Below are 14,179 nucleotides of genomic sequence, written 5' to 3'. Positions count from 1 at the left end.
ATCATTTGTGTGTTCACTGGGGTAGCACTCTTAATTTCCTTCAGGAACTTTGCCTTTGCCTTCACAAGTTGGCTGTTTGGTGCAAGAGGCCTACCTTCCAGCCTATCTTGGGTTTTGATTTTAAAAGCCTTCCTCCCGGGCAGCCCCGGTGGCGCAGCCTACAGCCCAGGGCATGATCCTGGAGTCCCACGTGGGGCTCCCTGAATGGAGCCTGTTTCTCCCTCCCCCTGTGTCTCTGCCTCTCTCTCTCTCTCCTCTCTGTGTATTCTCATGAATAAATAAATAAAATCTTAAAAAAAAAAAAAGCCTTCCTCACTAAGGTTGGTCATTTCTGGCTTTTGATTTAAAGAGAGAGACGTGCAACTCTTCCTCTCACTTGAACACTCAGGGGCCACAGCAGGGTATTAATTGGCCTAATTTTAATATTGTTGTCTCTCAGGGAATAGGCCCAAGGAGACTAGAGAGGGGGGAACAGCTGGTCAATGGACCAGTCAGAATGCACACATTTACTGATTAAGTTCGTTGCCTTACATGGTGGCAGCCAGAAACAATTACAATAGTAACATCAAAGATCACTGATCACAGATCACCATAACAAAAATAATACTAATAGGAAAGTTTGAGATATTGCAAGGATTACCAAAATGTGACACAAAGTGAGTAAAGGTTGGAAAAATGTTGCCAAGAGACTTGCGTGATGCAGGGTTGCCATAAACCTTTGATTTATAACAAATGCAGTATCTGTGAAGTGCAATGTGGTAAGCCCGTAGACAGGTAGAACAACTCTCCAAACCTCAGACACCCCAAGGTTAACTTACAACCCACAAGTTCTTGTTTGCTTATACAATCCTGATGCCTGAGAGTAAGAGTCCCCTCACATCTGAGGCAAACTCAGCTCTGGGACAGGATGCCCACTGGCATCCTACCTTCTAGGCCCAGACCAGCTATCAAGTTGGGGAGGGCACTGGAAGAGCCATCAGAGGGCAGGGTGTTGGGACTTGGGACTCCTTGGCCATGTGGAGGTCACCTGAGCCTAGTGGCCTCTAGCCCTTCCCTCCTTTACCAGCAGCATAGTAAAATAAACTAGAAGTTACTCAAAGAAGTGACAAAGACAGAAAACAAATGCCCAGGCTGGGGGGATGAGGGGTGGAACTTGATGAGCCCGTTATTCCCTGAGGGCAAAGTATGGAGAACAATGAAATGAGACACTTGCGTGCATAAGGAGGAATGTGAATGAAACTGGACCTCAACATCTTTTGTAGCTTTGATGGCTATAAATGAGGAGAGGCGGCTATTTTTTAGCAAGAATTATTTCCCCTAGACCAGTGGTTCTTAATAAAGATGGAGAGAGATTTTTCCTGTCCCCCTTCCCCCCAGCATCTGGCAATAACTTGAAAGAAAGAATTTTTGGTTGTCAAAATGGGGATGTGGGTGGGGAGTGTGCTAACACCATCTACTGTTTGGAGAGAACTCTCTTAAACTGAAAGACAAAGGAAGGATTCTTTTCTGGAATGGGACAGGGGCTAAGATAAGGAAGGAGCAGCTTCACTGCCTTAAGCATGAAGTTAAAAGGTAGTCTCATGGGAAGACTGGTGTCTTGGTACTGCCTCCTTTGGGGCAAGCATTTCCTCTCTGCCACCCCGACCCCCACCCCCAGTTGTGGGACTCCTGGTAGAGTGCCCTCTTGAGGTCAGGGAGGGTGAGGCAGACCCTCAATACAAGGGGACAAGGAGGCTGTGAGGAGAGGGCGTGCAAGAGTCCAGAGAGATGGCAGGGAGGGGTCTGCTTAGTTATAGGTAATGACCAGAAGGGAAGTGGAGCCGAGGAGTCTTCCAAAAATACTTGGAGGGGAACCCAGATGTTCAGGGATGGAACAGGGTGGAGCATGGCCTACCTCACTCTTGCTGCAGAGCTGCCTCGGCCCCACCTCAAACCCAGACCCCCTAAGAGGCTGGGGATGAGGTTTCAGGCCTGCTGCAGAGGGATCATCATAAGACTCATGCTGGAATCCACACCATCCCCCAGAGGCTGGGCCACTGACCCCAGACAGGAGAAATTGAACAGGTCAGGCTTGGAAACTTGGGGAAAGCAGTTCCCCTGACTCAGCATTTGCTTTCCTGGGGAACCTGAAGGAACCAGATGAGGCAGAGGACAACCACAACCTAGAACTAAAAAGAAGGGGTTAGGCAAGTAGGCACCAGACATGATTAGCCTCTTGGCCCCTCACCCCTATCCCAATCCCAGAATTCAGGCAGCCAGAGGTTCTGTGACCATGGTGAGGAACAGAGGAATATTCCTTGGAGAAGCTGACATCTGGAGACAGGTCATCCAAAAGCCAATCCCACCAATTACAAGGCCAAGCATCCAGGTGCCTCCCTTCTGCTCATTCTGTCCCTAAGCAGGTTCCTCTGTGCCACCTTTCTTGCCCACCTCCCCCCACATCCAGAAACCAAACCCATCAACTACAGGACTGAGAACTTGCTCTTAAATATAACCAGACAACCAGGGGCCATCAGGCACTGGAGGAAAGCCCCCACCAGAAGATCCCCCCATTACACAGAAGAAGGGAACCTGGAGAAAGCCAAGAGTAATGGAGAAAAAATGTTTAAGAGACAACATCCTGTGATAATAACAGATATTTACTAGCGTGCTTACTGTATGCCAGGCCCTATCCAGGCCATATTTCAAAAGTAGACATAAAGAACAGGGTACATCCATAAGCCAAAAATAAGATGTTTTAGGGATAAGAAGAACATTCAGAGAACAAGGAGCATGAGGAAATTAATCATATGATCACAGAGGAAAAGAAAATAGAAGGATCTCTTCTAACTCAATAGAAGGATTTCATGATAAGGTTGAAGAAATTTCCCCCAAATAAGAGAAAACAAAAAGAGAAAGAAATGCAAAATTGGAGGTAAGTCAGGAGGCTTAGAAGAGGACTGATCCAGGAGGTCCAGTGTTTGACTTAAAGAAAACCTGGGAAAGGGAGACAGAACATGGAAGGGTCATGCAAGAGAATATCCTAGAACCAAAAGGCACTCTCCAAATAAAAGACCTATATTTCAGCACATCATTGTGAAGTTTCAGATTCGTGAGAACAAAAGAAAGGATTCTAAACATTTCTAGAGAAGAAAAAATGATCACATGCAATGTTAGAAGAAAGTAGGGTTCCCATGGCTACAGTAGATGCTAGAAAACAGGGATGCAATGCCTTTGAAATTCTGAGGGGGGAAAATTACATTTATGCAACTCCTTCCTTGGAAGTTTCTGGAGGACATGCTTTGGTAAAATAAGAGAGGATGCCAGAAAAAACCCAGGTCAAGGAAAAAAGAGAGAAGGAAAGGGAGTTCCAGGAGACAGAAGGGAGGTGGCCGGTAGACACATCCGTCTTCCAGAGGACAGGTTTCCAGGAAAAAGGTTATAAAGACTTCAGGATAAATGTATATAGCACATTAGGCAAAAGAAGACAATTATTAACTCCAGAAAGGGAATGTAGTCTACAATGTGTGACTTGTCTTTGCAATGAGCATCAGTTATCTAATTATAACAACGTAAATGTTACTGATTTAGCCAGATACTGTGATACAATCGTGAGAGGAGGATGAAGGAAGGGAAGTAGGGCAGGGGGATAAGAAAGCTAAATTCTTGTCTACCAGTAGATGTTTAAAAGTAAAAGGTGGGGATCTCTGGGTGGCTCAGCGGTTTAGCGCCTGCCTTTGGCCCAGGGCATGATCCTGGAGACCCGGGATCGAGTCCCACTTCGGGCCCCCTGCATGGAGCTGCTTCTCCCTCTGCCTGTGTCTCTGCCTCTCTCTCTCTCTCTCTGTGTCTCTCATGAATAAATAAATAAAGTCTTTAAAAAATAAATAAATAAAAGTAAAAGGTTAAAAAAAAATAAAAAGAATTTTGTGGTGTATGAATTCTATTTCATATTGCCTTTAAAAAACAAAAAAAATGATAAAGGAAGAGCGGTATAAGAACATTATTTAGAAATAAGGCAGTAAACACTGGAAGCAATGGCTAAATGACTAACCAACACTACTACCCTAAAGGGCTTGAGTAAAGGCAATTCAAATCTTTAGTCTTTTGGGGAAAAATGAGGACAAGCAGCTGTGTTAGAGCTGACGGGGGAGAAACCCCAACAGATTCAGTGGGAACAAGAAATCAAAGTAGAAGAGGCCACAAGAGCCTAAAAGGAAGGAAGTCACAGTGACCTCGGGGAGGGCCTGGCTGCCCAGGACTATAGAGTGGGGAGCCTGGGCCCCTGCTTTTATGGGACTCTCAGGGGTCACGGCGACCCAGGAGGCTGAGGGCAGTCAGTTACACGGGGTTCCTCTTTTTTTTTATTTTTTTTTATTTTTATTTTTATTTTTTTTTCACGGGGTTCCTCTTACACAAGACCTCTGGTTCTCCATGACCAGACACCCCCATCCCGACACTAAACGTGGGCTCCCAAGTGTGCGTATGTGTGCAGTGAACACACACACACCCCGGGCCCCACCTCAACCTGGGCTTAAGCCTCACCTGGGCTTGAGGTAGCTGAGTGCTTCCGAGAACTGGTTGGTGAGGAAGAGGTCCAGGGCGATCATGCACTGGTCCAGGGCCTCATGGAGGCTGCTCACAGAAGTCCTGCCGGGAGAGACGCACAGTGACCAGGAGACCTCATGCCCCGCTCGGGGCTGGGACAGAGCCCCACAGGGCCCAGGCGGTCTCCCTGTGGGCCATGGGGGCTTGTCACGAGCTTGTCCAGGCTGTACTGGGACACAAAGACAATTTGGCCCCCCTCTCAATGTTCCTAAAGGTGGGAGGAGAGTAGAATGGGGGTGTCATCTGAGATCTGGGGGAGAGGGCTGGGGGGGGAGCAGAGGATGGAGGGCGAGGAAGTCTCAGGAACAAACTGATCTTACCTCTCACAAGGATAAAGGGAGTCTTTATGGCCTTTCTGACCCATCGGGCTTCTCTGCCCCCCCAGGGGGGCACAGCCCACCCACTAAATCCCACTTCAGTCCTTTTCCTCCTCCTGCTTCTCCAGGACTTCTCCTGCCCTCCTCTGGCTTGCACTCTAGAACCCCAGAAACCCTGTCACAATGGACTGTAGCGTGCAGCAGAGCCATAAGGGCTGTCCAGGGCCCTTCCTCAACAGTCCCCTTCCCAACAGCACTTCCAGTGCACCTGACCCTTATGCCTTAGCACCCTCACGTTCACACACACACACACACATACTCACACACACAATTTTTTATTTTTACTTTTGCTTATTTTGTGCTTATTGCCTGTCCCCCTCCACTAAACAGGAGCTTCCTGAGGGCAGGAATCCCTGTTTTGTTCCCTGCTGTATCCCCAGCATCTAGGATCTGGTACAAAGTGGGCTTTTGATAAGCATCTGTTAAGTGAATGGAAAAAAAAAAAAAATGACTGAAGGAGGAGTCTCAGGTTGGGAGAACAAATCCCTGACCTTTATAGGTCTCAGCTTCCCCATCTGAAAAACTAATCTTTTAAGTTAGGAGACCCCAAAAGTCCTTTCCCCATCTGAAAAACTTAATCTTTTAAGTTAGGAGACCCCAAAAGTCCTATCTTGAGGATGGTCTCGAGGATGTCTCTTCTCTTTTGAGTGAGAGAAGTTTCCAAAAGGGGCCTTGACGACCTCACTGGAAGGAGTCCCTTTCCCCCAAACAGTTAAGAGAGAGTCCCTCTCCACCAGGTCAAGGTCTGCACATCCCTTCAGGCCAGCTCTAATGTGTCCTCCGTGACGCAGCAGCGCATCTTCCCGGCAGATCGAAACCAGTGTATTGTTCAAAATCGCACTCTTGTTCCTTCTCCCCCAGTCTTCGCCATCTTAATGAATGACACCCCTCTGCCCAGTTTGTCAGGCTAGAAGTCTGGCAGTCAGCCATGCTCCCTGCCTCTCCAGGCCTCCCCGGCCAAGCCTCACCGAGCCCGAGCGGCTGGGCCTCCTGGGCACCTCTCAACCCTGGCTCTTCTGTGCCCAGCAAGCCCAAGGGCCGGCCGCCATCACCCTCACCCTGGGTCAATGGAAGATGCCCCTCCTGCTCTTGCCCCTCCTACCCCTCCTGTCTCTCTCTCTCTCTCTCTGTTGGACTATTTTGCTATTTCAAGTCTCTTCCCTCTCTTTGTTGCCATCTCTTTCACCCTGTTAGATTCTGAGTAATTTCTTCGGGTCTTCCATTCCACGAATTCTCTGGAGGCGTGTCTGATCTGCCTCTCTTCCCGTCTACTGAGTTTTTAATTTTAAGGATCATATTTTGCATTTTCAGAAATTCCACTTGCTTCCTTTTGAAATCGTCTTGGTTGTTTGGGGCAGCATTTTGTTCCCTGCTTATTTGTTTCAAGTCCATCTTTGATTTTCTTTACATGTTTTTAAGATACTTCTATTCTAGATCCCATAATTCTAGCATCTAAGACTCTCAGAGAAACAAATCCTGTTGTTTCTTAATTTGGGGATCTACTGCTCACAATGACTTCTTTCCTTGTGTGTTTTGTAATTTTACCATGAGCTCCTTTTTGGCTGATCCCAAAGGCATCTTAGGAGAAGGACTGTTTCTCCAGAGCGGATTTTCCTTTACTTTGGCCAGATTCCCTGGGGCACTACCATTCCATGATACTTAAGTTACTCTTTTAGGTTAGTATTTCCAGGACCACAAAGGGAATATGTCTTCAAACCCAAAATTTGTGTGACAGTAGATTCATATTTATAATTTTCTCTACCAGACCTGTCATCCCCCTTTGTGGGAGGGTGGCTATTTCTTTCTGGTCAATGACCCTATTCACTCAGGAGGAAGCCCCTTGAAGGTCCTAGATTCACGTGGTGGTGGCAGGGGGGCTAGGTTTCAACTCCTCACACTGCCCCTGGGTAGGCCCAAGTCCTTACTTCTCATGCCTTGAGTGGTCATTAAAACTCAAGGTTCTGGATTTCTGGAATTTGTCAATACCTTCACATTGCTGTGGCTTCATGTCACTTACCAGCCTGATTTCAGCTTCCTTTTTATTCTTGGCTTGAGAGGATTTCTGTTCAGGAATGTATTTTAAAGGATGTCTAGAGTAACCCATCAGCCTCTAAGTGGTTTTTATAAGGGAGAATATTGGAAGCTTTATTCCCTCTAACCCATCCTTCTCATAACAGCCAAAGTTTTCTGTTTAAAACCCAAATTTGAGGGGGATCCCTGGGTGGCTTGGCGGTTTAGCATCGCCTTCAGCCCAGGGCATGATCCTGGAGTCCCAGGATCAAGTCCCGCATCGGGCTCCCTGCATGGAGCCTGCTTCTCCCTCTGCCTGTGTCTCTGCCTCTCTCTCTTTCTGTGTCTCTTGTGAATAAATAAATAAAATCTTAAAAAAAAAAAAAAAAACAAATTTGGCCATGTCACTTCTGAACTCGAAGTCCTCCACTGGCTTCCCATGACTCTAGGATAAAGACTGAGTTTCTTTCCTGAAAAGGCCCCACCAGACACAGCCCCCGCCCCTTTCTTCCTGAGACGGGCACAGTAGCCTCCTCGGTGCGCACGGCTTAGCCCAGTGCCTGGTGTTCAGTCCATTCGTGTTAGATGAATCCAGGAAGAGGCAGCGGGCACCTGCCACTCTGGGTGTTCAACTGGTCCTCTCTCCTTGAGCGCTCACAAAGCCTGTGAGGTAGGATTGTTACCCCAACTCTAGACGAGCCACAGAGGACAGGTGACGAGGCCAGGTGTGGGTTCTAACCAAGTGTCTGCCTGAGCCAGTGCTCACCCGTCAGCCCCAGGAAGTCAAGCCCACGGTCCTGGCTTATGACCACCTCTGAACAGCTCCGGAGCCGAGAGCCTGCCTCCCACTCCTGCATACACCTCACCACCGCCACCACCACCTCCCATCAAGAAAGAGCTTCCGTCCACTTCCTCTACATGGAGAGCTACACAGACAGACGGACATACAGCACAGAGGTGCATTCCCTCCCTGGCAGCTCCAGCACCTCCTCTGCTTCACTGTAGTGAGGGGGCCCTGACGTGACCTCTCCAGACTGGGAGCTGCTTTGGGGCAGCCCCGGGCCGGCTTTCCTCCTACAAATGCCCATGAGTCTCTGGTTCTGGTCCAGACCTGGCCCTGCCCTTGAAGAGTTCACGGTCTACAGAAGTGACAGCTGCAGACAGAGGCAGTGACAGCCAGAGTTATCAAGGCAGCGATCATGGGGCTCACTGAAGGCTGTAAGGAGGCCCACAAGTGGAGACGGGCACTCGAGGAAGCTTTCTGGAAAAGATGGCACTGAACCGAGGACAAGATGGAGAAAGAAGCCCAAGAAGGGGAAAAAGCTGAGCAAAGAGCTAGAGTCATGATACCATCATGACAAGGAGGCTCTCTGGAAGGCCTGCGAAAGGGGGGGCGGGGTGTCCCGGCTGACTGGGATGCTCAGGAAGGCTCAGGACGAAGGCTCAGGACGTTGGCCCCATTTGACTTAATGATGGCATCAATAAGCACCCTTTCACCACTGCCGCCCCGAGGTATACTTCAAGTTCTCCACTGATGCCTGCCTTATTTCCCTCAGTCCTCCCACCAGCCCAGAGGCAGGCGTGCTTATCTGCACCCGCCAGATGAGGAGATAAAGACGGTGAAGGCAGGAGCCTCATCTTCTCCACCCAGGAAGCTGGGGAGAAGACAGAAATGCTTTCCAAAAAGGCAACCTCCCCAGACCTTTCTCTTCCCTCAGCTGACTGAGGTCCCCACATCTCTGCAGGCTGTCCCATGTCTTCAAGGCCTTTCTGCTCCAAGCCACATTCCTGAGCTCCTGAGGGGCCGATGGCAGCTTTCCCACTGTACCTTGGAGAATGCAAGGCACAGGGGTGCCGCTGCTGGATGGAGCATGGAGCATGGAGCAGGGCCGGTGCCCAAGGCTTTGGCATCCTGGTGGGGGAGGGTTGAGGCCAGAGTGAGAAGGGAGCTGGAGGTGGGGAGGGGGTGTCAGGCGGCCTGGCATTACACCACTCCCCCTCCCCCTGCCCCTTCCCCGGCTTAAGTCTGCCTGGAAGCTGCCACCCTGACACCTGAAGCACAGAGCTGGATGGAGCAGGGGACCTCTCCCTCCCTACTGGGGCAAGAGGCAGTGCAAAGAAGTCACTCAGGGAGCCAACTGCAGCCAGAGTTGGCTTTTCTTCCCTGCTTCACCATTCAGGACTTAGTCAGGGGCGTGGGGGGGAGCCGTCCATGGGGACCTATCGCAAAGTGAAGTCTCTAAACTGCACATGTGACTGTGACTCTCCTCCCAGAGAACCGGTTCGCTGTGAATAAAGTCAGTACGATGTGACAGGGCCTCGAGCAGCGTGGCCTTCAAGAGTTTTGAAAGCATGTAACCCTGGTCTCAGACTTCAGCTCAGCAATTACTTGTTAGAGAAACTTGGGAGGGTTCTTTAAACTCTATGAGCTTTAGGGTCCTCATCAATAAAATGAGAAGGGCAGTCCCTACCTCTGGGGGTTGTTGAGAAGAATGACTGGACCATGTAGAGCCCAGGAAGAAGTACTGGGGAAAGGTCAGCCATTGCTACTTATTTTTCTACCAGTCTGTGTTTCCATCATGTCTGGAGCAACACTGCTTTCATAGAAAAACTAAATAACTTTAAAACATTGAACATACATATCCCATGACCCACCAATTCCACTCCCATGGGGCAACTGGGAAGAAAACTCACATATGCACAAAGGATGACCTTATGAGAATAGTTACTGTTTGAACAGCAAGCCTCTGGGAACCACCTCAATGTTCATCAAGAAGGCCAGAAGCCACCGGTGGCTTAGCAGTTTAGTGCCGCCTTCAGCCCAGGGTGTGATCCTAGAGATCCAGGATCGAATCCCACGTCAGGGTCCCTGCATGGAGCCTGCTTCTCTCTCTCTCTCTCTCTCTCTCTCTCTCTCATCTCTGTGTCTCTAATAAATAAAAAAATCTTAAAAAAAAAAAAAAAGAAGGCCAGTAAATAAATAAACGGGGGACTCTACATCAGGGGCACATCTTACATCAGAGAAAGTGGGGACCAGAGCTGTAAGGATCAAGAAGGCTACATCTCAGAAACCTGAAGCTCGGTGAGAAAAAGCAAACTGCGAAATGATTCATGCTGTACGACTCTGTTTATATAAAAATTTTAAAGTGAGAACAAGCTACATTTTTTTTAGACTTTTACACACTCCGCAAAAGAATAAAACCGAGAATGACAAAGAGCAATAATATTGTAATAGTGTTGCCAGATGACATATGGCAGCTACACTTGGGAGCACAGCTTAACATAGAGAAGTTGAACCACTATGCTGTACACTTGAACCTAAGGTAACTGTTGTGCGTCAACTAGACTCAAATAAAAACATTTTTTAATTAAAATGCAAATGGCAAGATCACAATTCAGGATGGCGATTCTCTCTGGAGAGGGATGAGGGGAGGGTCTGCACAGGCTCCAAAAGTCTCTTTAATTTATTTTTTAACATAAAGAAGAATATGAAATAAGTGGACACAAGATTAACATTTGAAAAAGCTGGGCATGGAGTTCATTTTATTATTTGCTATATTTTCCTGAAGGCTTAAAATATTTCATAATTTTTAAAATGGTGGAGATTTAAAGTCTGGTTTGTTTATCACGGACCCTCATATCCTGGGCTGGGCCCAGAGCAGGTGTTCACTGAGTGACTGAATGAGTGACTATGGTGAAGGTGGAACTGCTTTGACTCTCCTCTGCTCAGACCCCACCAGGATGGCACTGACCAGGGACAGATGGACCTGTGTGGCATCAAAGAAGAGGGGGGCCTGAAAGGCATGCGGTGGGAGGAGGGATGGTCCTAGGAGAAAGGTCCAGCAGTGCTAGAAGACTGAGCTCACTGCCCCGGAGGCCCATGGAGGAGCCAGAGGGGCCTGGAGTTGTAGAGAAGACTCAGGCCTGGAGTTGTAGAGAAGACTCAGAGCGTGCAAAGAAGAGGGATGGATGAGGCTTTCTAGCCTGGGAATTAGGATTCTTTGCTAGGTGCCCTGTTCCTGCCTGCCTTCTCTCCTGGAAGCTTCTTTCCTGGGCCCAATGGGGTGGTGCTTAGTCAGGGCTGGGCAGAAGGGACCTAAGCAGGCTCCGGATTTACAGACTTCAGCTCAGAGCAGGAAGGGAGCAGCCAGGCCTGGCCTCCCTGTGTTTTCCAAAGGAGGGACCAGAAGTCTAGGGAGGATAAAGGGTATGGCCAAAACCACACAACAAACAGGGCAAAACTCACCAGGCGACCCTCCCTTGGGCCAGAGGGTCCCTCAGTGACCCAATTCTAAGCCTTCACCCAGGATGCCCGCCCAGGCCCAGTGGAGGCCTCCACCCAGGCTGGCACCCTGGCAGTCCTGGCTCACGTGCCCGCCCTGAGGCCCTTGGCAAACATTGTCCCTGGTGGTGAGGCCCCAGGTAGGGCGGACACCTGCAGCTCACCTGAGCAGGGAAAGGGCTGGCACTGCTACGGGGCAGCGTAGGGATTCTCCAGGGCTGGGGGGGGGGGGCAGGAGGGCCATATGGGCGAGACAACACCCACCTTTACCACCACTTCCTGCTGCGCCCACTGGGCACAGCTGATCCTATCTCAGCCTCTTAACTCCTTCAGACCCCGGAAGAGGAGGCGGCACGGCCCCCGGGGGGAGGGGGGCTCTGGGGTCAGGGAGCGGGTCCTCACCCCGGCCCGGGTAAGGAAAGGAAAGGCAAGTCACCACGGAGGAGCCGTGCCTCCGTTTCCCCGCCTGTGACAGGGGAATCACCGGGCCCACCCACAGGTGCACACGCCACGCGGGGAGGGCGGCGGCTCTGACGTGGCCGCTACTACAGCTCCGTGAGAAAGTTGGGACCCGGGGGAGAGTGACCGCCCCAGGCCCCGGCGCCCCCGCTGCCGCGGCGGCCCGGAGGGGAGGGGAGAGGGGGGAGGGGGCCGGAGCCGCAGTGCGGCCGGAGGCGCCGGGGAGGCCTGGCCCAAACCTCCACCCCCCTCCCCCGGGCCCGCACCCCGCACCTCCCCTCCCCGGCCCCGCACCCCCACCCCCCTCCCCCGGGCCCGCACCCCCTCCCCGGGCCGCGCACCCCGCACCTCCCCTCCCCGGCCCCGCACCCCCACCCCCCTCCCTGGCCCAGCACCCCGCTCCCCGCGCCCCCGCATCCCGCGCACTTACCCCGCGGGCAGGGGGTCCTCGGCGCCGGGCGAGCTCATCGCGGGGGGAGGGGGAAGCGCGCCCCTGCCGCTCGTCAGCCGCGGCCCAGGTGCTGCCGGAACCCCGAGCCGGGCGCTGGGCGGGGGAGGGGAGGGAGGCGGGGGAGGGGGGAGGGCAGGGGAGGGGCGCGCCGGGCGGGGAGGCCGGGGGTGGGGGGGGCTCCGGGCGGGGGAGAGGAGGGGAGGGCAGGGGAGGGGCGCGCCGGGCGGGGAGGCGGGGGGGGGGGTTCGGGGTGGAGGGGAGGGGAGAGGAGGGCAGGGGCGCGCTGGGCGGGGGAGGGCGGGGCCGCGGAGGGCGGGGCGCCCGGGCGGGGGGGCGGGCCTCGGCAGGCGCCCCCAGCCCTCGGCTCTCCCCGCGCGGCGCGGGCCGCAGCGGCTCTGCCCTCCAAGCCCCCTGCGCGGCGAGGAGGTTCCTAGAGCTGGGTCCGCGGTGGCCCCGCCCCTTCTCAGTGCCCCCCGCGGCCCCGGGCCACGCTCGCCCCCCCCGCCCCCGAGCTGCCATTTCACAGACTGGGCAGGTGAGGCGCGGATGGACGCTACCGGCCCGAGTGCCCTCCCCTCACAAGGGCGGGCGTGGCCGTGCCCCCCCCGTGTGTCCCCCGCGCCACGCCCCTGGGCCCCGGGGCGCCGTCCGGCCGGCAGAGCCCACCTGGCCTCCGGGAAGGCGCCGTCGGGCGGCGCAGAGGGAAGCGGCCGCCACCTCCAGGCCCGCTGCCGCGGACCGTGACTCATCAAGCACGTGGCCGCCCTCGGGAGCGTCCCCGCAGCCGGCGGGGAGGAGGGCGGCGGGCGGGCAAGGCGGCGCGGGGTCCTCCGGGGACCCCACGGTCGGGCCCCCGCGGTCGGGCCCCCCACGGCCCCCCCACGTCAGCGCCCAAGGCCGCCGGGGGCCACACGCAGGCCGGGGTGAGCGCCGTGACCGCCCGCACGCCGCGGAGAGCCGCGGAGGGCTTCCCGGAGAAGGCGGCGCCGACCTGAGCGGCGGTGGGTGTGGGTCCCTGATGGGAGAGCAGCAGGCCCCACGTCAGCTGGCCTCGGGGAGCCGCCGAGGAGACCCGCAGGCGGTGCAGGGGAGCCCCGAATGAGGCTGGGCGCCTCTCAAGTCCCCGGGCACTCCCACATACTCGCCCTCCGCCTGGGACACACCTTCCTCCCTTGTCACTTACCATTCACCCATGTAATCAGGGTTCTATCCAGAAGCTTACAATCGGAAGCCTTCTTTTTCCAAAAAAGAATACAAATCTACCAATATAAAAGTGCCAGAGTGCCGCAGGCCCCGCGGGCCCCGGGGGCAGCGCGGCTACCTACAGGTAGACCCTTACTGGATTTGGCCTGTATTCAGAGCCTGACCTATGCCAACTACTCACCCTGCAGGGTTCCATTCAGATGCCACCTCTTCCAGAAAGCCCTCCCTCCCTGGCTGGGTCAGGGGCTTCCTGGACACACACGGACCCCGACCTACCCTCGTCACCCTAGGCCGACGCCATCCACGCGTGATGGTGGTGGAGTGAGTGTGTACGTGATTGTCTCTGCCCACAGGCTGGGAGCTCTCGGGGTCGGGCCTGGTCAGACATCTCTGTTTCTGATTGATCGCCAGACTCCCACACTTGGCCTAGCACTTACCGTTTCCCTCCGAGGTCATGATTATAATGATGACTGATATCCACTGAAGGCTTATTACAGACAAACATGGCAAGTGTAGGCCATGGACTATCTCATTTAATGCTCGCTTTTAACTACCTCTCCGAGCCTCAGTTTCCTCATCAGTAAAATGGAAATCCTGCCAGCCTCAAAGGATTAAGAATTCCTGTGACTGAAATGCCCAGCATAGCAGCTAGCACGTGGCACAGTGCTGTGCAGTGCCCCGGCGGTGCTGCTGGTGACGTAGGTGCTATTATTCTCCCCTTTTATACTGAAAACTGAAGCTCAGCAAGGTAAGCGACCCAGCTGCCCCTGGAGCCAGAACTGTCCCCACACAGCAGTGGCAATGATGCTG

At 53.2% G+C, this 14,179-nt stretch overlaps 1 protein-coding gene across 9 annotated transcripts in view; it reads right to left on the bottom strand.

Annotated features, from left to right (window-relative positions):
• The window catches only part of TTC39A (tetratricopeptide repeat domain 39A), a 40,396-nt gene extending 27,476 nt beyond the window's left edge, over window positions 1-12,920 (bottom strand). Inside the window, exons 1-3 of one of the 9 annotated variants that reach the window (XR_011994798.1) lie at window positions 12,833-12,902; window positions 12,146-12,236; window positions 4,525-4,629 (exon numbers count right to left, since the gene is read on the bottom strand). Coding sequence is in view for 5 of the 9 variants with exons in the window: in XM_072724013.1 (XP_072580114.1) it covers window positions 4,525-4,629; window positions 12,833-12,915 (188 nt within the window). In the remaining 4 variants the exon portion in view is untranslated. Of the gene's footprint in view, window positions 1-1,894; window positions 2,169-4,524; window positions 4,630-12,145; window positions 12,292-12,832 lie in introns of those variants that run through there. The other 8 variants (XM_072724018.1, XM_072724016.1, XM_072724017.1 and 5 more) reach the window with 8 other exon arrangements.
• Between the last annotated feature and the right edge of the window lie 1,259 nt (window positions 12,921-14,179).

The sequence above is a fragment of the Vulpes vulpes genome, chromosome 10 (genome assembly GCF_048418805.1).
Source record: "Vulpes vulpes isolate BD-2025 chromosome 10, VulVul3, whole genome shotgun sequence".
Lineage (NCBI taxonomy): Eukaryota > Metazoa > Chordata > Mammalia > Carnivora > Canidae > Vulpes > Vulpes vulpes.
The sequence above is the reverse complement of the archived record's forward strand: the minus strand, read 5'-3'. Positions and strand labels throughout refer to the sequence as shown.